The sequence below is a fragment of the Artemia sp. Qi Xiang Cuo genome, chromosome 17 (assembly GCF_049724085.1).
Source record: "Artemia sp. Qi Xiang Cuo chromosome 17, ASM4972408v1, whole genome shotgun sequence".
Lineage (NCBI taxonomy): Eukaryota > Metazoa > Arthropoda > Branchiopoda > Anostraca > Artemiidae > Artemia > Artemia sp. Qi Xiang Cuo.
In genome coordinates, this window is record NC_142810.1 from 7,029,884 (window position 1) to 7,057,474 (window position 27,591).

Genomic DNA, 27,591 nt, shown 5'->3' on the forward strand with positions numbered 1-27,591 from the left:
ATGCCTTCTTGGAGTTAATTATTAGGGTCAAAGCGTGGTATTTGGACCATTCATTGCTTGCAGTATTGTTTCTTGTTACCTTCTGCTTTTTCTTTCAAACTAAAAAAATGTGTCTCAGAACTAATATTAAAAGAAAACAGTAAACACAAGATAGTTGAAAATATAAAATATGTTATTTTAATTAAAAAAATGGAAAAAAAAACATCTCGAAAGAAAATGATATAGCAAAGGCTGTCTATCACCGGTTTAGCCCTATTTGTTGAAACTAGCTTTGGTAAGCCGTGAGTTAATTGTATTCTGTTAGAAAAATTACCAAATAAGACATTGCCAAATATGCAATGTTCAGTTACCAAGTAAGACAGATTTTGTGCTAAGCTAACCCCTATAGCTGAATATTACATTAAGATTTAGAATGGAAGGAGTAGATTTTTCCAATGGAGGAGGGGGGTTCTTTGGGACAATCTAAAAGGAAGGAATAAGTCATTATCAAGTATGTAGTATTCAGTTATCCATAAGACATTAGGTGCTAAACTGACCCGACTTCAAATCCTAGTGCTCAAGTCAGTTGAATTTGAAATAATACGTATTTTCAGGGGAATCCTTTTTGCAGAGGTAGTCAGGGTGGTATATGCAGCTGAATATATCCAGTTCCTGGGAGTTTTTCGAACTTCGAGACACAAAGCGGTGTATTCGGCGATTACATTAAAAAAAAAGAATAAGAAAAAAAAAGAAGAAGAAAATTAAGAAGAAGAAAAATAGAAGAAGAAAAACAGAAGAAGAAACAATAGAAGAAGAAATTAGCTTGATGTAAAAACTGAAATGTAAAAGTAGAAATTACTATGAATGAAGAAATGAAACCTAAAATGAACAAAATTAGAATCAACAATGAATGCAAACTGAAAATGATGAGAAATTACCACTAATAAGTGTGGGTATTGCCGTCTTTCAAGTTCTCCAAAAGCCCAATTTTAGAAAATCATTTTACCAATTGATTGTTTACACCTTTAGAAAGAATATGCTTTAAAGAAAGGAAACATCTATTGCATATTGAACTAATAAAACTAAATTGGATTGTTACAAATATATTGATATCGAAACAACAACTCATGTAGCTTTAAGCAGTATTTATTCTTTTATGTCGGAATAACAAAAAAATAATATATATTTGTATGGGTTACATATTTATAAAATATATGGTCGTTAATCAAGAATAACAGGGCAAGGGAATTTCCCCCTCCTGTATGCAGACTCCAATAGCCCCAAGATCGAGTCCAAACCCCCATCTTTTTCCTAATAAGATTCATAGAAATATTCTACTGTGATACCGAAGGTATACAAATGTATCTTAACCATTGATTTCAGATCCATGTGAGCTTCTCAGTTGTAGTCCACAATCAAAATGTATGCTTATTAATGGTGAAGCCAAATGCCTTTGCCTTAGTGGCTTCACCGGAAGTGCAGACAGCTGTGTTGATATCAATGAATGTGAGGCAAATCCATGTGGAGACAACGCTGTTTGTCTGAACCAGCCTGGGAAGTTTACTTGCGAATGCCCTGGAGGCTTTGAAGGAAATCCTTACAAGTAAGTGATACATTTCTATTAAACAGAGCTTGCCCACCTGGTAGCATTAGTATGCAATCCTTACACCGGTTATATAACCGGTTACACCGGTTATCCTGTAACCGGTGTAACTGGTTAATTCTTACACCGGTATCGTCAGTTTTACTGATCGTCAATCGTCAGTTATACTGATCCGAATCTCATTCAGATACGCTTTATGGGGGAAACAGCAAAGACACTTTCATGGTGAGTTACATAACGAGCGAAGACACAGAAGCTTCATATATACCAAACAGCGTGAAAAGAAGCCATTTTTAACTCAAAATTGAGAAAAGGTGCATAAACACTTTTTTTGGGATATACAGAAAAGTATTATTTTTTTGTAATCTGGTCAAGCCTTTGCAAAACAAAAAGCTCTATGTCAATCAGCGTAAAAATTGTTTGCGAACTACAATCAATTTACACTTTTCTCGAGACATGGTAAGTCCAGCCTTGACGCAAAATTGTCCTGGCTAGTTGAGGCTTATAGGGCAAATTATCGAGGCTTTAAAAATGTTACCATGTTCTGGGATTGGGTGGCTGAGATGTTGGTTTGATCGAGTTACTTTTGTTTTATAATATCTAAATATAATATGAGAATAAGTATATGGTTTGAAACTTGAAATAGTATTGTTTGAAATGAATCTGTTTTTCTATACTCATAAAGTTTCATAATTTAAAAATAGACATTTTTAAGTAAAAAATTAAGGTTTAAGTTTAAATATATTTGAAAAGCCTAATTGTTGCTTTTACATGTGATTTTTTCTTAAAGCCAGAACGTTTTACTTGTGAGACTTTTTTTTTACCTTAATCATCTAATAGGTGATGGTGTCAATTTATTATAATCTGGAAGTAAAATTAGTATGCCAGAAGACATTATAATGACTGACGTCAAGTAGGCTCTGAAATGTGGGTGCTTCGAAAGGTCGTAGTATATACTAGGATATACGTGGATATACAAGATGTTTTCCAGAGGAATTGTTCAAGATTAATTTTAGTTTCTCATTGGATTGGCCGCATATAAGCTGCGAGGAAAATTTGATAATGAGAGAATGAAAGAAAGGTTACCTTAAAACTAAGAAACGTGTTTAGAAAAATTAAGAAATGCTAAACAATGAAAGAAAGGTTAAGAAATGTGGTCCCATTCTTTGGATGAAAGATGCTAATTTACCAAAAATTGACCTGGGTCCATTGAGAATAACAATAAGATCTCGAATGTGAGGGGAAGATGTCAGAAAATGAGATCTAAGGGAAATAGGAACTTCATTGAAAGGAGAAAAGAACAAAGCTCTGAATGCAGGGAAGAGATGGAGCATGCGCAACTTTTTGGCCTCAAGTGGTTTTGGTATTGGAAATAGTTGTCAATAGTATAGTTGTAGTATCGGTGATTGAAGCTTTTTTTTATATAAAAATATATGCATATATATCTTAAAGAAAATTCATAGTTGTGTTTTTATTGTTATTTTATTATTATTATTATTATCTTATTATTGTTAGTATTATTATATTACTATTACATTGTTATTTTATTTGGATTATATCGTTATTTATTGTTAATTAAATTTAATATTTTTTTTTATTTTTTACATTGATATTTCTTTAACAGAGAGGGATGTAAAGAATCGGCAACATCTCCCCCAGGATGCAATGCAGATAACCCTTGCCCAACTGGGGAAATCTGTATCCCTGACAATGCGAAGGGACAGGGAGCATGCGTTTGTGCCCAAGGATTTAGCCGTGATCCCACAACCCAAATATGTACCGACCTAGACGAATGTGCAAAAGAAGATGGGGTGACGTGTGGCCTCAATGCTGTTTGTATAAACTTACCAGGGTCTTTTGATTGTCAATGTCCAACTGGTTTCTCAGGAAATCCTTTTGTCGAATGTCAAGGTAAGTTATACTTTTCTCTATCTGATTTTTATATGTACCCTAACATTTCTCTAATTGGTTCTATTTTTTTCCTATTTATTAGTAATTTTTGTTTATCTAGTTTTGTTAATTTTTTATTTTTGTTTATTTTATTTCTTGATGTTTTTTGTATTTATTCAGTCCTAAGGGCATTTTTTTGTAGATATATTCTAGTTTAGCATGGGGTGTGTTGGCTTTTTGTTCTTTCTATTATGTTCTTTCTCACATCTATTTTGTTTCGTTCTTTTACTTGATTCGTTTATTTCCACTTATTTTATTCTCCTCATATATTTAGTTCATTCAGTTATTCTGTTCATATATTCTACTGACTCATATAGCTCAATTATTTCAGCCATTTTTTTGGAAATTGTTTATTCTTTCTTGCATGTTCTTTCTTATGTTATTTTATTTTTAGTCTTTCTTATATTTTATTTTATTCAACTGTTTAGTACAATTATTCTACTAACTATGGTGCGCAGCTAAATTGTGAAGCAGACTGTTTTTGGAAATGGTTTTATTCTTTCAGTTCTTTTTCATTTTTTTATTTTATTTTATTCTTTTATTTATTCTGTGTTTCGAAGTATTTTATTATTCTCTTACATATTGTTTTATATTCTTTTATTTCCTACAAATTTAAATTTTTTGCCTATTTTCTTTGTTTATATTTTTCTACTCTTTTGTCTAATAGATCTAATTACTGAGCTATTTTTTTCGAAAGGGTTACATTTTTTTGTTGTCAATTCTTTCTTTTGCCTCTTTTATTTGATTATTTGAATTATTTTGTTTATTTTTATCTTTTTTATCGTATTCAGTCGTCTAGTAGAATTATTCTAGGCATGCGGTCTTTCTCTATTAGGAGAACAGGTCCAAGCCACATAAGTTGTTTTTTCGTCGTATATTTATTTATGATTTTTTTATTTTATTTATTTTTATTTATTTCTTTATTTTATTTTATTTTTATTTTATTTATTTTTGTCGTATTTTTATAAGTGAGGTTCACGTCACTTTGACATCCCTTGTCCAATCTATTAAATACATGCTATTAATCCGTTAGTATCATAATAATCTTTTATAATACTTTCAGTGTGAGTTATATTTCTATAGACTTAATTTTTCCTGGTTTCATTCCATCTAATTTTAATTATCTTTTTTCTTTCTTTTTTTTATGTAGGTATTCGTGACAACTTCTCTTGATAGTTTTGTTTTAACTTATTGCTTTTTCAAAAAGTAATTTTCCTGCCAACGAGTTTTTGATTTCCATAATGAATTCTTTCAGTTCTATTTCCAGAAAATTTGTCAGATCAATTACTTTTTCGCTTTTTCAACCCCTCTCATCGCTCATTTTTACAAGATAAAAAAAAGATTATCATTGTTTTAAAGCTTTATTGTTAGTTTATAATTTTTAATTGATCTTAATTTTATAATTCTCTTAATTTCTCTTAATTGATTTACCTCTAAAATGCTTTTCTTTCCTCCTTACAGTTCCTCCTTACAGGGAATGCAAATGTCCACCTCCTTATGATTTAATATCTATTAAAGTTTATTTCTCTCTTATTTTTAGTTTTTATTCCTTCTTTTTATTTTTATTCCTTTTTATTATATTACACCTCTTAAAATTAACCTCTTTGCAGCATGTTCTAACATCAGTCAATGAAATTGTAAACTTGATTTAGTCAACTATTATTTACTTATATACTTATATATTAATTATATATCTACTTTATCAAATACTTATTATTATATATTATTCTAGTATATTATTACGAATTATACTATTATTACATATTATTATACTATATGTTGTTAGTATATTTTTAATTTAGCAGCCTATCCGTTTTTATTATGATTACCAGTGTTAATGTTCCTTCTATTTTTATTTTTATTCCTTTATTTTAATGAAACCGTTTTAATGAAAACTTTAACTTTCCTATTGTCTGCATTTATTATAGATAGAAAATGTTGTTGCCAGACTAGCTATCAGCTGATAGTTTTTTTTTACCGGCCTAAACTTATATTTTTTATTATAACCTATTTAATCATCTTTACCTTTTCTTTTTTCAGTATTTTCTAATGTTTTCCAACCTCTTTTCAGCATGTTCTAAGATTACAGAAATGATGTGACAACCTCCTTACCAATTGGCAGCTTATCACCAGTTCCTACCTCTTCTATTTTTAATTTTTATTCCTTCAATTGTCGTACCTCTTTGAACTAATAGTTTTTATTCCTTCAGTTGTCGTACCTCTTTGAACTTTTTTCCCTTTCTTCTTTTCGGCATGCTCTAAAATCGTGCAATGAAAATAACAATCTTCATATCCTTTGATAGTTTATTACCAGTTTCTACCTCTTCTATTTTTACTTTTGTCTCTTTAATTGTCCTACCTTTTTTAACTCTTTTCCCTTTCCTCTTTCCAGCATGGTCTAAAATTACACAATGGAAATAAAAATCTCCAAATCAGTTGATAATTCATTGCCAGTTATTACCTCTTCTATTCTTAATTTTTCTTCCTTCTGACTATCATACCTCTTTGAACCCTTTTTCCTTTCCTCTTTTCATTATTTTCTAACAATAGAGAATATAGGTGTCTACCTCTTTTCTGCTACTAGTTAATTCCACTTCATCTTTCATTTCTTGGTTTTCTTTATTCTCTTTATCTTTTATTCCCTCTTTTCAGCATGTTCTATTAACGGTGAATGCAAATGTCAACCTCCTTATCAGTTAATTGCTGGCTCATGCTTATTAGTTAATTGCCACCAAAACACAACCACTGACACACCATGTCCAGATGGAGCTGAATGCATCAGTGTAGCGGGTGGCGCCAGCTATTGCGCATGCCCAGTTGGATTCGGTACAAACAGTGATGGGTCATGTTCTGGTAATTTTAGTTGCATTTCTTTTTAATGTATTTAAAATTTTTCCAATATTATTGAAATTTGTTTTTTTTAAATGTTTATTTTTCTTTTAATAATTTGGCGAGAGGTTTATTACTACGTCGTCGTTTTTGCGTTGTAATTTAGACTTTTGTCTTTATTTTGTGAATGAAAAGTCAACCGGGAATGAAACCAATATTGGTTGTAACGAAATTTGCAGAAGAATAGAAGTTGTGAAAAGTGAAACTTTTAAATTGTACTTTTTTAAAAAAGGGAATAAGTAACAATATGAAAAAACAAAACAAAATGATTCATATTCTAAATTCTAAAGAGGAGGAGAGGTTTAATTCGCTGAAATTAGAGAGGATTTAATGGGAGTTGGAACTGCATAGAAAAGAATAAAGAGTGAAGGTTTGATCAGATTTGGGTGAAGGAGGAGTGTGCGCTGTGTCGGCCTCAGAGGGCTTGGAGCTGCGATTGGTTGTTAGTAGCAATAATAACCAGAAGAGAAACCAAAATTAATTGTAATGAAATTTGTAGAAGAAGTTGAAGACGAAATTTGTAGAAGAAATTGTGAAAAAGGAAATTATTAAAGTGTACTTTTCTAAAAAAGGGAATAAGTAACAATATGAAAAAAACAACAAAATGTGTCATGCTCTAAATTCTAAAAAGGAGAGGTGTAATTCGCTGAAATTAGAGAGGATTTAATGGGAGTTGGAACTGCATAGAAAAGAATAAAGAGTGAAGGTTTGATCAGATTTGGGTGAAGGAGGAGTGTGCGCTGTGTCGGCCTCAGAGGGCTTGCAGCTGCGATTGGTTGTTAGTAGCAATAATAACCAGAAGAAAAACCAAAATTAATTGTAATGAAATTTGTGGAAGAAGTTGAAGGTGAAATTTGTAGAAGAAATTGTGAAAAAGGAAACTGATAAATCGTACTTTTCTAAAAAAGAGAATAAGTAACAATATGAAAAAACAACAAAATGTGTCATGCTCTAAATTCTAAAAAGGAGAGGTGTAATTCGCTGAAATTAGAGAGGATTTAATGGGAGTTGGAACTTCATGGAAATAATACAGAGTGAAGGCTTTAAAAGATTTGGGTGGAGGAGTGTGTGCTGTGTCGGCCTCGGGAGGCCTGGTGCCGCGATTAATTGTTAGTAACAATAATAATAGTTGTATTTCATTGCTTTTGATTGAAAAAAAAGCTGATTTTCAGAAAATTTTAAATGGAGAAGGGTTGTCTGATCCTTAATTTTTGAGAAAGGGCCTTAAGCTTTCTTAATTCCATATGTAAAATTGCGTATGAAAAATTATCTTACGTCTAAAGTAAAATTATCTCGAAGTTTTTTACTTTCAATTTCCGAGGGAGTGGGATTATATCTCCAAGAATTTAGCTACAACATATTAGAACTACAAAAAATTAGATGAAGACCCTTATTTCTAAAAATCGCTTTTTTCTAAAAATTAACATCGCAATAAACTTTCAAGTACATCCTAAGCGTATTCGTCTTGAATATTCGTATGGCGCATTCGTCTAGAGGATAATAATGAATTACCCTTTGCTAATTCGTATTGAATTCGTCTGACGTTTTCGTCTGGAGAATAATAGTGAACCCCCTAAGAAAGTTTTGGGGCAAATATATTGGCATGAATGAAAGTCTCGTTTTTTAGGTAATTAAAAGAAAACAGCAAAAACTGGGGGGGAGGCACAAATTAAAAATCCTTACATTTCTCCAATCATACCAATTAGATTCAGTCAAATGCCTCCTGTCAGGGATCGTGTCATTTTGCATATATCCTTCACTTACCTTAATCCTTCACTTCTTTGGTTTCCATATTTTTCATGTGATATGTTTATCTTTCTTTATGTTTTCTTCATTTCATTTATTTTATCTTATCTTTTTTATTGTGTTAAGGAGGTCCTACACGGTCAATCATTTTGATCAAAAGCTTCCGTCAATCGACTGACTCAAGCATGATTGACCATCTAGGGTTCTGTTTGACGCTTGAGTCAAGCGTTGATGGTGATTGATAGAAAGTTTGAATGACTTAATCATTTTGATCAAAAGCAGTGTGCTAGATTTGGTCGAGATTGAAGGGTTGATTGAAGGGTCGATTGAAAGTTTGTTGAAGCATATGTCAATCGATTGACGGACACTTTTGATCAAAGTGATTGACCGTCTAGGGCCTCCTTTAAAGGTTTTCCTTTAAAAAGAACCTGTTTTCCTAAATTAGTGTGTTTGAATAGAGAGCACATGAGCAAGGATTAGACCTTACCTACTCATTATGATCTGGTAAAAAGAAGAACCTGTTTTCCTACATTAGTGTGTTTAAATAGAGAGCACATGAGCAAGGTTTAGACCTTACCTACTCATCTCAAGATAATGGTCTGGTAAAAAAAAGAACCTGATTTCCTACATTAGTGTGTTTGAATAGAGAGCACATGAGCAAGGCTTAGACCTTATCTACTCATTATGATCTGGTAAAAAGAAGAACCTGTTTTCCTACATTAGTGTGTTTAAATAGAGAGCACATGAGCAAGGTTTAGACCTTACCTACTCATATCAAGATAATGGTCTGGTAAAAAAAAGAAACTGATTTCCTACATTAGTGTGTTTGAATAGAGAGCACATGAGCAAGGCTTAGACCTTACCTACTCATCTCAAGATAATGGTCTGGTAAAAAAAAGAACCTGATTTCCTACATTAGTGTGTTTGAATAGAGAGCACATGAGCAAGGTTTAGACCTTATCTACTCATCTCAAGACATCTTAAGATAATGATCTGGTAAAAAAAAGAATCTGTTTTCCTACATTAGTGTGTTTGAATAGAGAGCACATGAGCTAGGTTTAGACCTTACCTGCTCATCTCAAGACATTTCAAGATAATGATCTGGTAAAAAAAGAACCTGTTTTCCTACATTAGTATGTTTGAATAGAGAGTAAAAGATCTAAAGCCGAACTGGCCAGCCATGACAGAAAAAATATAAATACGGCAAACGGGTCTATGGCCAATAAATGAAAACGAAGAAAAAAAAAACGAATATTTCACCCGTATCAAACAAGGCGTCTTCAGCGTAGAAACAAAAATAAACCCAAACTAAAAAATATACATAAAAGCTAAAATAGAATCACCTAAAAATATAATTTACAATTTCTTAACCTTTACAATTTGAAGCTACCTTCGTGAAACCACGTCACAGAAGTAACTGAATTGAACATTTTAAAATAACAAATGAACAAGGAATAAATTATTGCAACATAATTTTACGCAAAAGCTTTGATGCTGGTATTCGCTTAGGTTTATTACTTAAACTAGCCCCTAGGAGATCTCACAATACTTTATTTTTATTTTTAAATATGGGTTCCTTTTTTAAAATAGTATCATAAATAGGATCATTATTTATATTCCCATTGATAAACCTGCAAAAATATGTTTTTTAATTATCAGAGCAATAATTCAAGAGCAATGGGCTCTTGAAGCGTTAGATATTTTAAGCAATTGTATATTATATTTTTAGGTGAGTCTATTTTAGTTTTTATGTATATTTTTCAGTTTTAAGTTTTTTTATCTACGCTGAAGACGCCTTGTTTGATACGGGTGAAATATTCGTTTTTGTTTTTTTTTCTTCGTTTTCATTTACACCTAAATAGACCCGTTTGTCGTATTTATATTTTTTCTGAATAGAGAGCACTTGAGCAACGTTTAGACCTTAGCTACCCATTTTAAGACTTAGGACAAACAGTACACCCAAACACAGTCAACCAAAAAGAAGAATCCATGGACATGCAATATTGTAGCTAGTAAATATAAGCCATCAGAAACTTAAATTTTTCATTTTATTCACACTTTTTATTTCTTAGATTTCGTGTCACTATTTTTGTTGCAATCTTTTATCATTTATGATCATTGTTTTAAATTTATGTAATTTATTCAAATGCTCATACTTTTTAATATCTTACTTTTAAGATATCCTCAAATGTTAATCACCTCCAAATGCCTGCCCTTGATGCAATTTCTTACGAAAAATACTTTTTGTTTCTATTTCGGTGGATTTTATTTTCATTTTAGTGTTTTCTATTGCAGTCTTTTAGTGTTTTTCTGTATTATTTTGCATTATTCATGTATTTTGTTTAGATGCATTTTCTTGTTTATTTTTTTACTTTCTAGATATCAACGGACGTACACCATTTCCGAATACGTACGGCTCTGGTTTTTCCTTTTTTCAATTCTTTTTATTTCTATTTTTTCTTGGTTTTATTTCCGTTTTGTTATTTGGTCGTTAATTTTTTACATTATCTTATACTACTTATAGAAGTTTTTTAAATATTTACCTTATTTTTTCTTTCTTTTAAGATATCAGCCAATATGGACCCCCTTCAAAATGCATGATGCATATCATTGTATTTACTATTTTTTTCTTCTATTTATACTTTTACTCGTCTTGATTTATATGCTTTTATTTTTTGTTGGGGTCTTTTATCCTTTCTAGAAATTATTTTTTATCAGTCGTATATTTTATTTGAGTATTTTTTTTGCTACTTTTTGATATTAATCACTTCCAAATGTAAATACCCCTACTATTTTTTTTTATTTACAATTTTAGTGATTATGATTTTAGTATTTATATTTTTTTGTGGTCTTTTAGCCTTTCTTGATATTATTTTTTATCAGTCTTATTTTTTATTTGAGTGTTTTTACTTTTTTTGCTACTTTTTAGATATCAATGAATGTGAATCGCTTCCAAATGCCTGCGCCCCTGGTGCAATTTGTTCAAACACCGTTGGATCGTTCAAATGCTCTTGCCCTATTGGGACAGTTGGTGAAGCCATCAATGGAGCCTGCACACAAATCCAACAATCCTGCTCATCAGATACTGACTGTACAGCTAACGAAAAATGTGTCCAACCAGGGGAATGTATGTGTCTTCCCCCATATTTTTCTGACACTTTAGACGGAAATAAATGCAAAAGCCCCTGTGAAAGATTTGCCTGTGGTCTGAACAGTCAGTGTACCCCAACGGACCCTCCCAAATGCCTTTGTGAGACTGGACACACTGGAAATCCTATGATTGGCTGTACAGATATAAATGAATGTCTAGACAACCCTTGTGGAGATGGAGCTGAGTGTATCAATGAAAAAGGAGGGTAAGTAAAAAATACTTATAGAAAGCATGTAGGGCTAGAGAAATATTAATAGAAAGCAGGTAGGGCTAGAAACTGCGTACAGCTCCTGGAGAAATGGTAAGGATGGGAGGTTTCTCTGGGGACCCTACAGTTTGGCTGTTATATCACAATTCCGTGTGTGTGTGTGTGTGTGTGTGGAGGGGGGGGGGCATCAGACAGATCTCAAGTTCCATCTGAAATATTAATCAGTTGTGGCTTATAATATGTACTTTTATTTTAACCCCTGTTCCGCCACTTAGAAAAATGCAACTGATTTGCTAGTTAAAAAGAAATGAGTTTAAAATCATTTGAAAAAGACCGAATGGAAAGAAAGGTGAAATGAAACGAAAATCATCAGCGAGAAAAGGTAAAATTCTTGTTTGGCTACTTTTTGCTATCTTGGAAAGGGGTTAAGCTAGGAAAATGAAATTTCTAGTTATGAATCCAGGGCCAAAAAAATACACCGGGAAGGTATTGCCAAGCTTCCATGTTAACCCTCTTTTGATTTATTAGTCTTAGAAATTTGTCGACTTCACCTATTAAAATTTTGACAAAACAACATTTTACCTTAATTTTCAGTTATCAGTTTCTTTTTCTCCGGCTTTATTTCTGAAAATACAATTCCTGTTATTTGAGTAGAATTTTAATCCCTATAAATGGCTTTTTTTCAGAATTTAGGAAATGTATTTGTGGATCTTTGAAACCTTATAAATTGGGATTGAACAAAGTTGTGAAGCTGAAAACAGTTGTGTTGTACTTGATTTAAGCAGAAGATCTATTTTGCAGGTTTCACTTTTATAACACACACATTTTTAAAGGTCATCAAAGGTCAGGACCCTCTAGAGGGAGGAGTCGAAGTAGTTACTTCAAAATACCTTCCCGGGACATATTTTAGTCTGTAGACCTATCCCAGAAAGTTTCATTTCCCTGACCTAACCCCTTTCCAAGATAACAAAAAGTAGCTAAACTAGAATTTTACCAAAAAATATTATTGAAATCTACATAATACTAATGATTATTATGTATGGTTTTTATTATTAATGTATAAGGACTGGTATTATTAATATGAATTTTTATTAATATGAAAATCTATCTATCTTTTGAGCCGTCGAATAGCCAAGATTGCTCAAGACTCCTCGAATATTTTTAAAAGCATTATTGATGTGTAGGTGGATTGCCTGGTTGATTACATCAGGCATGAATTTGGCTTAAATTTTTATCTACTTTTAGAATGACCTTCACAACCTGTTCTCTAACACTCAGTATTGATTAGCTATGAATCTTGTTGTCGACTAAAGCTTAGGTAATCAATTATACTTCCTTTAAAAAGTCATGTAGAATATTTCGTAAAAAATAATTTAGAGTTTTATAAATGTAAAATTGAGCAACATATATTGTGACTTATAGAAACGGGTCTGGCTGGTAAGTATGTTTTTTTTCCTGGATAGGGGTCATGCTAGTAAATATATATATTTAAAAAAGAAAAAATTTCTAGATACGAGGCATACGACTTTAATGCTCAGTATTTGGAAATTAAAATAGAGAGAGAAAGTGTATGGGTGTATTTAGATAAAAAAAGCTTTATTTAGATTTCATTCTAGTTTTTTTCTTAATATAGGCATTTTTTTTTATATAAACTGTTTGCTATATAGGTCAGGAGGGGGGGGGAGGGTTGATTGACATTATAGTAGTAATGTTTCTTCTTAAGGACAGTAATGTTGAAAATATTCTGGTCTGTTTGTCGTCCCATATTCTGCTTTGTAAAAACCCCCCTCCCGCGAGGGGGGGGGGTTCAATTTCCTTTAAATCATTCCTTACGACCAGGATCCTTCCCGGCCTATCCGGCCCTTCCCTATTCGGGGACGGCCTGCTTTCTTTTGGCCACGGATGCTTTACTGATATTCTTTACTTTTATTGTCACTCACACTACTCTCTTTGTTTAAGTTATTTATTTATATAATTATTTATATTTTGAGCGATAATTATTTATCTTTTTCAGCTATAAATGTAAATGTCCCGAGGACAGTGTTGCTATTGGCGATGCCTATAACGGAGGATGTGAAGGCCAATCTAGAACATCTTCCAAGTGTCTACAAAATGATGAATGTGATGGACAACTGGCTTGTATCAAAGGAGAATGCGTAAATCCTTGTACGGCTATACCGTGTGGACCCAATGCTGAGTGTGAACCTGAAGACCATGCTGCTTGGTGTCGGTGTAGGAGTGGGTATAAGGAGGACGCTAGTGGCAGTTGTGTAAACGGTAAGCCTCGGTTTGTATAGCTGGCTTCTAGTGGGAGGGTATTATCAAGTACCAGTAGTGGGTATATTCTGGAAGCACAGGAGTGAGTATAAGGAGGGTTTATAGGTAATTATTTAAATAGTAGGTCTTAATTTGTATATTTTGTGTATAATGGGTGGTTAATATTAAGTACTGATAGTGAGTATATTGCTGAAGCACAGGAGTGGGTATAAGGAGGAGGCGACTGGTAGTTCTGTAAATGGTAGGTCCTAACTTGCAGTTTTGGTTTATAGTAGGCAAATTAGGCTTTTTGCTGAACCACACTGAATAATCATGATTTGAATTGTTTCTTTTGAAAAAATAAAGATAAAAAAACACATTTATTTTTATTTTTTTTCGATGATTTATTATTTTCGATTATCTTCAATGAAAGTACTAAAAAATGTATTTTTGACAACTTGTTAGGGAGGAAAATTGCCTTCCCACAGCACCGTCTACCTTTCCCCAGTGCGTGCCCACCTAGGTACAAATGGATGTACTTTTTAGCTATTGAGAATTGTAATTCAGTCTGTGTCTTGTGTTTGAATTTGAAAACAAAGGTGAAAAACATCTTGAGAAACGATCCTAACGAAGGTTTAAAACAGTATGTACAATGCAACATAATACTCTTTAGTTTCACATTTCTATTTATGCGAGGAACAGTTCGTACAAAGCTATTAGCGATCAGTAATATATAGCACGTGTTGTAGCCCACTCTTATAGCCCATGTTGTAGGAACATTACTAACCTTTAAATACCAAAACCTCAGCCCATTTGACCATCACAAACAATAGTAATGCAACTTCTGTTGTGTTTTTCAGTCTATGACAACTTTGTATATAGCACGTATTGTAGCCCACTCTAATAGCCCATGTTTTAGACATATTACTAAACTTTAAATGTCTAAACTTCAGCACACTTGACCATCACAAACATTAGTAATGCAGCTTCTGTTCTGTTGTTCAGTCTATGACAACTTCGTGTATAGCACGTATTGTAGCCCACTCTAGTAGCCTATGTTTTAGACATATTACTATACTTTAAATGTCAAAACTTCAGCACATTTGACCATTACAAATAATAGTAATGCAGCTTCTGTTCAGTTTTTCAGTCTATGACAACTTCGTTTATAGCACGTATTGTAGCCCTCTCTAATAGCCCATGTTTTAGACATATTACTAAACTTTAAATGTCTAAACTTCAGCACACTTGACCATCACAAACATTAGTAATGCATCTTCTGTTCAGTTTTTCAGTCTATGACAACTTCGTTTATAGCACGTATTGTAGCCCACTCTAGTAGCCCATGTTTTAGACATATTACTATACTTTAAATGTCAAAACTTCAGCACATTTGACCATTAAAATAATAGTAATGCATCTTCTGTTCAGTTTTTCAGTCTATGACAACTTTGTTTAGAGAACGTATTTTAGCCCTCTCTAATAGCCCATGTTTTAGACAGATTACTATACTTTAAATCTCAAAACTTCAGCACATTTGACCATCACAAACAATAGTAATGCAACTTCTGTTCTGTTTTTCAGTCTATGACAACTTCGTGTACAGCACGTATTGTAGCCCACTCTAGTAGCCGATGTTTTAGACAGATTACTATACTTTAAATGTCAAAACTTCAGCACATTTGACCATCACAAACAATAGTAATGCATCTTTTGTTCAGTTTTTTCAGTCTATGACAACTTCGTGTATAGCACGTATTGTAGCCCACTCTAATAGCCCATGTTTTAGACAGATTACTAAACTTTAAATGTCAAAACTTCAGCACATTTGACCAAAAAAATAATAGTAATGCAGCTTCTGTTCAGTTTTTCAGTCTATGACAACTTCGTTTATAGCACGTATTGTAGCCCACTCTAATAGCCCATGTTTTAGACATATTACTAAGCTTTAAATCTCTAAACTTCAGCACACTTGACCATCACAAACATTAGAAATGCAACTTCTGTTCAGTTGTTCAGTATCTGACAACTTCGTGTATAGCACGTATTGTAGCCCACTCTAATAGACCATGTTTTAGACATATTACTATACTTTAAATGTCAAAACTTCAGCACATTTGACCATTAAAAACAATAGTAATGCAGCTTCTGTTCTGTTTTTCAGTCTATGACAACTTCGTCTATAGCACGTATTGTATCCCACTCTAATAGCCCATGTTCTAGACATATTACTAAACTTTAAATCACAAAACTTAAGCACATTTGACCATCACAAACAATAGTAATGCAACTTCTGTTCTGTTTTTCAGTCTGTGACAACTTCGTATGTGCACCAAATGCTGTTTGCATAGTAACAAGCGATGGACCAACGTGTAGCTGCTCTGACGGGTATAATGGCAACCCTTTCCCTGGTGGAGAGTGTCTTTTAGACGTTTGTTCAGCTGGCAACCCATGCCAAGAGCCACAAGTATGTGTTGGTGGCCGGTGCAAAGAGCGGTGTGAAGGCATAACATGTGGCGTTGGTGCCAGATGTGATAAAAACTCAAATGCTTGCGTCTGTCTACCATTCTTTATCGGAAATCCTGAGATGCTATGTGTACCTCCAGTCTTACCACCAATATGTGTTCCATCATGTGGTCAAAATGCTCACTGTGAATATGGCTCCCCGAATAAATGTGTCTGCAATCCTGGCCTGAGTGGCAACCCCTATGAGAGCTGTGGAACAACTGAAAAGAGCTGTGTTTGTGGAATTAATGCAGAGTGTAGGCATGGTGGAGGAAGAAGTGACTGCGCATGCCCAGTTGGTTTTCAAGGAAGTCCATACATCATGTGTGAAGGTACGAAAGCAAGATTCTAAGTCTGAAGATTTTACTTCAGCCCTTTCAGAACATATTTTTAATTTTCCAGACCATTTTATTTTGTTCGAGAATGTCTTTTCGATTTCTAGGGATCGGGGTTTAAAGCAAAATTTTCGTGAAACGTTTGAAATAAAGAAAGTCTTATTGAAGAATATTGCTTTGAATCGGGATACAGGTGAATATGGGATGAATTCTATCTATGATAATTTATTAATTTCTGACAGAGTAAAGTCTAATTTATCCAATGTAGTTGACCTTTGTCTAAATGTTATATCATTGAACGCTAATGAACCGAATCCAAGAAGGTCGAAGAGGCTAGCTTCTGCCTTTACTTTGAAAAGAATTAGAGATTTAAACAATATGTAGTTTTATTTGATTTAGTATTTAAACTTTTGTTTTAAATTGTTTTAGTTTAGTTTTACTACTGATGACGGTCACTGTATATGTGACCGAAATATCTGGTATTTTTTGTGAAATTTATTATACACTGTCTATTAAAAAGGATTTTATCCCTATTTTGGACTTTTATTTTAAACTTAATTTTGTTGTCGACATCCATCCCAGGCCCCCTTCCTCTCTCGGGAGAAATGGTAATAACTCAAATATGAGAAAGCATGCTGAAATACGTATAATACATAGAACCTAGATCTTCTGGCCTAAATTTGTACTTATAAAGCTAAACTTCTTATGTGAAATAGTTTGAATCTATTTTAGATTCAATTTATTGTCAAAATTAAAATCTAATGTATATAATTTTAATGCTAAATTTGTTTGTATTTATTTTATTTAAGAAGACACTTCTGTTGAAAAAAGATACAGTTTAGATGAAAAAGAGGGATTTACATGATATTTAAATGGATTTGAAAGTTTCGCTGTCTTCACTTTAAATTTTTTAGTTTCAAATAAAAGTTAAAAGATGTGCGAAAAGAAAGTCACATAGATAATAGAAGGACATAATTAATTTTATTTGGATGTCAAGTTAATTTTTACGTTTTTCTAATGCCGAAAAAATTCATTTTAGCATTATTTTCAAAATTTTCTAGAAGGAGTGTCCTTTCAGTTAACCTTGGAAAAGGAAATCCTCCCACTCTCCTGCAAGCAGGCGGAAATCAAAAGGATCATTTCTTGCCATTTTAAGTGGAGCTAGTGATATAATTATTTTTGTGCCATTATCATTATGAAGGATCCCATTGGGATCAAAGATATATGAAATTCTAAATACGTCTATATTGCTTTACGTAACTTCAAAAGGTTTTTTTCCAGTGTTGAGCGCTGAGGACAGCCTGGAGGATGTCCTTGCCCAAATATCTGCTTTTTCTTTTCGCTCTCGCTTTTTTTCAACTGGATGAAAATTATCCTCGTCTCCTGGTTTAATAATTGTTTTTATATATTCTTTTTGCTTTTATGAAACGTGATTCTAAAAATAGGTAAAAATCGTCACCGAAGTGGAGGATTCAGTTAGATCAGGGCGTAGTCGTGTTCTAAAGAATGTTCCAGTAAAAACTGGTTAATATATTTTAAACAGGAATTTTATTCTTGCATCTCCCTCCTCCTTCAATGCATAAAGTGCTGGAGGAGGGAGGCACAAGAAAAAAATCCGTCTCAAAATTTAAGTTCCGTAAAATGTTACTGAATCACTAGATTTTTTATCCAGTTTTTATAGGAACTTTCTTAAGAACACCACGGTGATTCTAAAAATCGGTAAAAATCGTCACCGAAGTGGAGGATTCAGTTAGATCAGGGCGTAGTCGTGTTCTAAAGAATGTTCCGGTAAAAACTGGTTAATATATTTTAAACTGGAATTTTATTCTTGCATCTCCCTCCTCCTTCAATGCATACATTGCTGGAGGAGGGAGGCACAAGAAAAAAATCCGTCTCCAAATTTAAGTTCCGTAAAATGTTACTGAATCACTAGATTTTTTATCCAGTTTTTAGCGGAACTTTCTTAAGAACACCACGGTGATTCTAAAAATCGGTAAAAATCGTCACCGAAGTGGAGGATTCAGTTAGATCAGGGGGTAGTCGTGTTCTAAAGAATGTTCCAGTAAAAACTGGTTAATAGATTTTAAACTGGAATTTTATTCTTGCATCTCCCTCCTCCTTCAATGCATACATTGCTGGAGGAGGGAGGCACAAGAAAAAAATCCGTCTAAAAATTTGAGTTCCGTAAAATGTTACTGAATCACTAGATTTTTTATCCAGTTTTTAGCGGAACTTTCTTAAGAACACCACGGTGATTCTAAAAATCGGTAAAAATCGTCACCGAAGTGGAGGATTCAGTTAGATCAGGGTGTAGTCGTGTTCTAAAGAATGTTCCAGTAAAAACTGGTTAATATATTTTAAACAGGAATTTTATTCTTGCATCTCCCTCCTCCTTCAATGCATACATTAAAGGAGGAGGGAGGCACAAGAGAAAAAATCCGTCTCCAAATTTAAGTTCCGTAAAATGTTACTGAATCACTATATTTTTATTCAGTTTTTATCGGAACTTTCTTAAGAACACCACGGTGATTCTAAAAATAGGGAAAAATCGTCACCGAAGTGGAGGATTCAGTTAGATCTGGGCTTAGTCGTGTTCTAAAGAATGTTCAAGTCAAAAATGGTTAATATATTTTATAATGGAATTTTATTATTGCATCTCCCTCCTCCTTCAATGCATACATTAAAGGAGGAGGGAGGCACAAGAGAAAAAATCCTTCTCCAAATTTAAGTTCCGTAAAATGTTACTGAACAACTAAATTTTTTATCCAGTTTTTATCGGAACTTTATTTAGAACACAACTTGACCCTGATCTAACCGAAATCCTCCTCTTCGCCGACACTTCTTACCAAATTTTAAAATAGGGAGGGGTTCTTATTTTAGTCCTTTATTCTTTTGATAAATGAGACTTTTAACTGAGATTTCAATATTTTAACAGATGCAAACATCTTGGTTTAATAGTTATTTTTAATATAGTTTTTCCTTTTATCAAACATTGAATTCTAAAAAAGACATATATGCCTGGAAGGAGGAGGAAGACGCAAGAATGAAACTCCTGTTTAAAATCTTTTAACAAGTTTTTTACAGGAACATTCTTTAGAACACAACTTGACCCTGATCTAACTGAATCCTACTCTTCGGTGACGATTTTTACCAATTTTTTAAATAGGGAAATGGCTGTCCCTGTCAAACCCCCATCTTGGAATTTTAATGTATCTGTTTATTTTAGTTTTGATTTTTTATTCTTTTGATAAATGAGACGTTTTAACTATGTTTTCACTGTTTTAGCAGGTGCAAACACCCTGCCACATGCCATGAATATATTCGTAAACCGCTCTGTAGAGTTACCTAGAAATTGTGCTTTCTAAATTGTGCTTTCTAGAAATTGTGTTTCTAAAAACTTTCTAGAAAATTTTCTTTTGTGCTTTCTAGAAATTTTGTTTCTAAAAATTTTCTAAAAGCCCAATAAATTGTGCTTTTAGAAATTGTGCTTTCTAAACCATTCTGTAGGGTTGCCTAGAAATTGTGCACGCTTTTCTCATAACCAAATATCAATAGAAAACTGGTTATATATAAAATTTTCATTTACAGACGTCAACGAGTGTCTTGGAGATGTATGTGGCATGAACGCCGTCTGTATTAATACCATTGGCAGTTTCGATTGTCGCTGCAGAGAAGGAACAACTGGGAACCCATTTATGATGTGTATGCCTCCTGCGGAGGCGCTGCTCTGCGAGGGGGATGATTGCCCGTGTGATGAGTCTACCCCTTGCGCCGCCGGGTAAATATATTTTTTTAATGTTGTTATTAAAGTTGGAAAAGAACCGTTGAAAAAAAAAAAATATGAAACTATAAAAAGCATTTCACAAATCATATTTAAAAAAAAATCAATTGTGCAAGAAAGGTCAATGAGTGAAAACTGCCGTCCAAACATTATACAAATTATGACATATAAGTGGCAATGTCTCAATGAAAAGAAAATTACTGGAGGGATTTTCAGACCGGAAGAGTTTTCACAATCACGTCTTTTGCCAATGTTGTCATATAAATTTATATCGCTAATTTTAAGAACTCCTCTTCGAGAGAAGCATAAATTTAAAATTTCAAAATTCATATAAAAAAGTCTCATTGCAAAATGACAGAATTTGAAAGCTGAATATATTGTCTTGAGGATCTTTTACTTTATATTTGTACCGTACCAAAATCGGTGTATAACATGTGAAGCTAGGTGGTAACTAAAATATCAAAGAGGTATTTGATTGTATTACAAATATTTAATTTTTTTAAATTTTAATTACAGATGTTTCAAAAGCTTGTTATTTTTGTAAAAAAGTAAATAAAACACCATTATTTACGAGTAACATCGCTTAATTTTTCACTAATAATTAACATTGCTAATAATTAATAATTATTAACATTATATATTTTTATTAACAATTATTAACAATTATTAACATTAATAATAATTAACATTAACATTGCTATTCACTAAAACATGGAAACAACGGGTAAAATTTTATTCAAGCTAGTGTCTAAAGTAAGCAAAAAAATATGGATATTTTAAAGTCACATCTGAAACCCTTTATCAAGAAAAAAAAACAGAAACTGGAATATACAGCTAAAACATACAGGAAAACGACATAAAAAGATGAGAAAAAGCCACATGTAAAGACAAAAAGGCAGAAAAAAAGAAAAAACAAACACCTGAAAAGAATTTTGAAAAAACTATAGCGAAGTAAAAGGGGCTATATTAAAAAAGCCCTATTATTTTTTTGAGGTGAACGGGTTAATATATTATTGTCTCGATCTCCCTTTTCACATATTCACCATTCGGCCAAAGCATCGGCTCATATATTTGCCTGCGCCCATGTGGCTGTTTAGATGGTGTGGCTGATTTTGCCCGCCCCCATGTGACCTGAAAAAATGAAAATATCGAAAAGCTAGGGTCGACAAAAAAACTACAACGGCATCTACCGTTTGACGACACTTAGTCTTTTTCTAGCTCTATAACCATTTTTCTGTGAGGAACAGAGAATCAGATACTTATTGCCACCCTAATTTTATTAATTAAACTATTTAAATTAACTGTTCTTATTGTTAGACTGATGAATAATGCCAAGTGTCACCAAACGTTAATTGGCGTTGATATTTTTATTACGTTGACACTGATGTCAGCTCCACTCTTATAATTTACCAATAAGGGCTCAAAGTCAGTTCCCACTCGTAGCTTTTTTGGTTACTGAAGTCAGCAGCTCAGTGGGCAAACGATAGCAGTACAAAAACAGTGCCCTTCGCGCAAGACTTTCAAAACAAAATATCATCGACACCATTAGTTAACTACAGGTTATCAATAGTTGCATAATTGATTTCAACTTAATATTTTGTTCTTTCATCATTATTATCAAATTCTTTTTATTATTAAAATTTTTATTCTATTAAATTTTCATTTCATTAGAAAATTTTCATTAAATTTTAAAACCGTTGATTTTCGAATTAAAATCAAGTTGCCATTAGGTTATTAAATTATGAAGTTCATTTATTATTAAATATTTAATTATTATAATTATTATTTAGTTCTTTTGATTTTTCCTGCTGAAGAGAACCCATAGAGGATTTCTCTTTTTTGAAGCAACCCATAGAGGATTTCTCTTTTTTGACGATCACGATGAAATACGGTGTCGTTTTTGTACATCGGCACCGGAAACTAGAAATTTTTTCAAGGTCAAATCGGTACCGAAAAAAGTTACGTGTGTCCAGCCCTAAACTCTTTGGTCTCTACTATTCTTTTTCCACATAATTGCCGCTCATTCAAAATAGGTGCTAAAATTTTTGTCCTCACTCATTTGGCTGTTACGTCTCATGAAACCATTGGATTTAAGCGCTACTGAAGCTTAAGAGGATATAGATTTCTAAAACAACACTAATTATTTTTATAGCTTTAATTGATTTTCTCAGGCTCGTAACTTTTGATGGGTAACATTAAACTTCATGAGTTTCACATATTTTGAATGATCTTCAAAATTCCATTCTTTGATGTATCTCAAAACTGTGTTTCCTAGAGATTCGGTTACTATTGAGCCGTATCGCTCCTTACTTGCACTTCGTTACGACGAACTGTTTGATAAATATAACTTATCTATATAAAAATTTATAATATATCTTTATCTTTTTATAATTATGTAAAAATAACTAGTGGTTATTTTCCTCCAAAGCAACAATATAGTTTTTTATTTGTAAAAATTATAATATGTACTCGGTAATTACTTTCTTATCAATTCAGGATGGTGTGCAAAAACAATCGATGCAAAAACCTGTGTGACGCTGTTGAGTGTGGCCCAAATGCTGTTTGTTCAGGAGGTATTTGCAAATGCCCTAATGGACTTGCCGGCTCACCAAATGACCCTACCGTTGGATGTAAAGTTCCCATTTCCCCTCTGACGTGTCAAACTGACCTCGACTGCCCTACATCGGACGTTTGCCTACCTGGGACTGCAAAAGGAGACGCACGAAAATGTTCCCCGGCTTGTGAGAGTGTTCAGTGTGGACCAAACACCTTTTGCGTGGCTGAAAACCATGAGGCTGTGTGCTTATGTAACGGTGGCCTCTTTGGAGATCCAAATGACGTAAAGGTAGGATTTTTTAGGCGTTTAGCTGATTTTTAGCTAATTTTTGGCGTTTTAATGTTAAAATTGTGAATTTGATATTTCGACTATTGACAGTTTTTCTTCTTTTCTTTTCTTTTTTTAAAACTTGTATTTCCTCAACTTACAAACTTGTATTTTCCCTTTTCCAAATAATTTTTTGGAAAAGGGACCATTTCTGACCATTTCTGGCCATTTTCTGACCATTTCCGAATACTCAATTACTTCCAAATTTTATAAGTATGTGCACTTCCGATGACATCAACATTATGCAACGTCAAAATTTACCCTCTTGTATAAATAAAGCCATATTAGTGGGGAACTGGGCACAGCAAAAAGTATAAAACAAACGCTTATTCACTTGATAATGCAGCGGAAAGAACATTTACCTATTGTCGTGGTATCTTAGGTTCGAATCTTAGATAAGACAAATTCTTGCCTTATTAAAGACTTTTTAGTATTAACAAAAAACTAAAAGTGGAAAACAATAAATATGAAACATTCTTAAAATAAAAAATCGTTTTCAAAATGAACTCAAAAGTATAAAGTATTTTTCCCGAAAATTTATGAGTATAAATGCAAGCAAGGCGGGCAAAACAGATTGGGTCTTACATCTTACCTCGTTCTCATGATCTCCGACTCTTTTAATTTATGCATTTATAACTTGGATCAATTTCATATCTATGTTATGCAAAGCTTAATCCATCCGTTTTACGCCTCTCGTTTTTACTTGCATTCACAAATTCTCGAGAATTTTTTTTACTTTTTAGTCCATTTTGAAAACGACCTTAAAGAAATTTTCTTTTTCATCATTAATTCTTAGATTTCAGGTAATAATTAGGGTAAGTAATGGCTTTCCAGACAAATTTTCTCTGGTGCTAAGAATAAGTAGTTGAGAACTACAAAGGATTAGTAATTATCGATTCCTGAAAATCTCTTAAAGTGTCATTCACAATATTCAACTATCATTTTAAAAAAATAAGAAAGTCAGTCCAGAAAGTGATTGTTTACTCTGTTAAATTAAAAAGAAAGAAGTATCTATATAATTATATAATTATTTATAATTATATATCATATATAATTATATATAATTATATATAATTATAATTATATAGTATAATATATGTTACACACTATAAGTAAAATGCATGAATATAACCATACTTTTAGACAACCATACTTTTTCATTTATAATTAAATGAAATGAAAATTTAAAGGAAACAGGGTAGAACTTTTAATTAAACTTCTGAACACGGGCCGTATCCAGCATTTTTTTTTTTGGGGGGGGGGGGGGTGGGGTATTTTTTAAATTGCATTTTGTTACGTTTTTACGAATCGGAAAATACATTTAGAGAGGGGGGGGGGGTCGTACCCCCTTACACCCCTCCCCCTGGGTACGGCCTTGATCTCATTTTTAAAAAAATAACGTTTGAAATACTGTTGGAATATTTGTTTAAATTGACGGCCCGATTTTTAAATTTCGTAGAGAATCATGGTTCGGTGAATCGTTGGTCATATTTTTTGTTGGTCAGCATTTTTTTTTACCGCCCAGCTAACAAAAAATGTTAGATATAGTTTTAAAAACAACTGGGACTGCGGAAGTAGTTCTTAACTTTTTATTTTTTGTCCCAGGTCGTGGCTGTAATATAATTTTTCTGGCTCTTATATGTAGAGGGAAAATGAAGTAAAGGGAAAGTTAAACTTGAATTGATGTTCTAGTTTTTTTTTTCTTTAAAATTTAACTTTTTAGCTTTTTTAAACCTATTTATGTATTTTTTAGCTTTAGGCTATTTATGCCCCTTTGGCTTTTTTTTTAGTTTTTAGCTTCTTTTTTTTTTAAATTTAGCCTTAAGACCCACACACTGGCACACACCACCAGCCACAAACTCCAATCCCATTCCAAACTGGCAAACACCACAAACCATACACCAAACACACACACACCGTACATACTTAACACACATACACCATAAACTAAACACCACACACTGTACCCCTACGGTGCTAATCATGCTACGCTTTCAGTGGTGCTAGTCGTTTAAATTTCCATCAATTAAATCAATTAAATTAATTAAATTTCCATAACTGACTGAATCTGAATCTGACGCCTGACTGAGTTCGATGGGTTGAATATTATGAATAAGAAGAAGAAAAATAACAATTTTAAACAAAAAAGTGTTTTGAAAATAAAAATAAATTAAATATGGTTTGAAGTATATTACAAGTCTGATTGAACATACATTGCCCTGCTGATGACCCCTTTGAATACAGCTAAGCAAACTGTTTTTCGTAATTATTTCAGAAGTTTGTAAATGTCAGGTATGACCTTTAGGGGTAACAGTGATGATATATAGACTGAAATTATCTTATTAAGATGTGTGTTTAACTGAAATTATTTCTAGGCCGGATGCCATGATTCGATCCCCGAGGATAGATGCTCTCATGATAACGACTGTCCTGGCTCTGCTGTATGTCGATCAAATCTAGATGGCGTTCATAGCTGCATCGATCCATGTGCCACAATTGCCTGTGGAGCTAATGAAGTTTGCCGTGTTCAAGATGATACACCTCTTTGCGACTGTCAACTTGGCTACGTCCGCAACACAGCAACTTCAACGTGTCAAAAGCCGGTGGTTCCCGACTGCTATTATGATGGTGATTGCGATGATGATCAGAAGTGTGTCCCAGATGCTCTTGGTGTCCGGAGGTGTAAGCCAGTGTGTGCTGATTATAACTGCCCTCAAAATTCCGAATGTGTTGTTGTAAAACATCGTGGCTCTTGCAAATGTAAAGCTGGGTATTCTGGCAATCCAAATGATAGAAATGGTTGCAGAGCAACACCTGCTGAGCAATGTCGATCCGATGCTGAATGTAAAGAATGGGAGGCGTGTCGAGAAAAGGACGGAGTACGTCGCTGTGTATTGGCGTGTAGCTTAACAAAGTGTGGACCTGGTGCTGTTTGCGTTGCGAAAAATCACGCAGGCAACTGCCAATGCCCTTCTGGAAAACTGACAGGAAACCCTAACAGTGATGGCTGCAGACAGGTTGAATGTATATCCAATAGCGATTGTCCTGGTACTCATTCTTGCGATAAGCTAAACTTTAAATGCATCGATGTTTGTATCGGTGCATGTGGTACGAACTCTGTCTGTATTGCAGATAAGCATATGCCTATGTGCACATGTCCCGCTGGGTATGAGCCAAATCCCCACCCCGAAATCGCATGTGACAAAGTCGACCCATGCCTTTCCAACCCTTGCCACCCAACTGCCCTTTGTGCCACTAAAGAGAATGATTACGATTGTGTCTGTCCTTTAAGTTATATTGGTGACCCATTTCAAACTGGTTGCAGAGCTAACGAAACATGTCCTGGGGGTAGTAAAGACTGCCCACCAGACTACGTTTGTAGAAACGGTCAATGTATTAATCCCTGCATTGGATTTTGTGGTCCCAACGCCATCTGTGAAATGTTTAACAGTGAACCTGTGTGTACTTGCGATACCGGGTTCACAACGGGTGGCGGTGGCTGTTCCCGTGAAGGAGTGGGCTGCGATAGTGATGGAGACTGTGAAAGTGGAGCATGCCTCGATGGTGCTTGTAAAGGTGAGTGTCCTCAGTTGTCTAGAATACAAAAGATTTCGGGACGAGGTTTTAATGGGGAGAAGATGTATAGGATAATACAACCCTTTTTTTAATGCTTCATAACACATCGGAACAATATAAAACATACGCGGTATACCTTTTTAGTACCCTATATACCACAAACATAGACATACAGCTGGAACTCAGATTAGGAGGGGGTGAGGGTGGTGGTGGCCTGAAACCTTCTTAAAGCTAAGAATTTTCTAGAATTTGTGCCAAAAACCTGAAAATTTCATGAAACTAGACTGCTAAATGAGTTTTTCTGCTGACTTGACTTCCCTACATACCTACATACCTAGCAGTAGCTGCAGCTACTTCTGGTTGCAGCAGTAGCTGCAACCTAGTAAAGAGTAAACCATGGCCCTTAGTCACCAAAATTTAAACCACGTTTTAAAAGAAACTGTCTTTTGTGGAAACTTCTCAATTTTTACTGAAATGAAATCTTTTCCAGATCCGACTAACCAGTAATTGTGAAATTACGAAAATAAGTTTGCAATTAGATAGATATTTTACCAAATTTCAAACCCTGAATTTTAAAATTTTAAATCCTTGGAATCATAAATTTTATAAATACTCCCAAATTCTAAAAAAAATGGTTAGAATAAATGGTATTTGCCTATCTAAAAAAGTATTTGATTAATAAACTTTTTAAACGTGAGATAATTCACACATATTTTAAAACCTGTGTT

At 33.4% G+C, this 27,591-nt stretch overlaps 1 protein-coding gene across 1 annotated transcript in view; it reads left to right on the plus strand.

The window, feature by feature from the left end:
* Nucleotides 1–27,591, plus strand: part of dpy (fibrillin-like protein dumpy) — a 297,194-nt gene that overhangs the window by 111,060 nt on the left and 158,543 nt on the right. Inside the window, exons 15-23 of the mRNA XM_089103158.1 lie at nt 1,363–1,582; nt 3,207–3,493; nt 6,185–6,385; nt 11,097–11,523; nt 13,541–13,803; nt 16,092–16,619; nt 20,211–20,400; nt 22,900–23,248; nt 25,663–26,863. Coding sequence (XP_088959284.1) covers nt 1,363–1,582; nt 3,207–3,493; nt 6,185–6,385; nt 11,097–11,523; nt 13,541–13,803; nt 16,092–16,619; nt 20,211–20,400; nt 22,900–23,248; nt 25,663–26,863 — 3,666 coding nt within the window. The remainder of the gene's footprint in view (nt 1–1,362; nt 1,583–3,206; nt 3,494–6,184; nt 6,386–11,096; nt 11,524–13,540; nt 13,804–16,091; nt 16,620–20,210; nt 20,401–22,899; nt 23,249–25,662; nt 26,864–27,591) is intronic.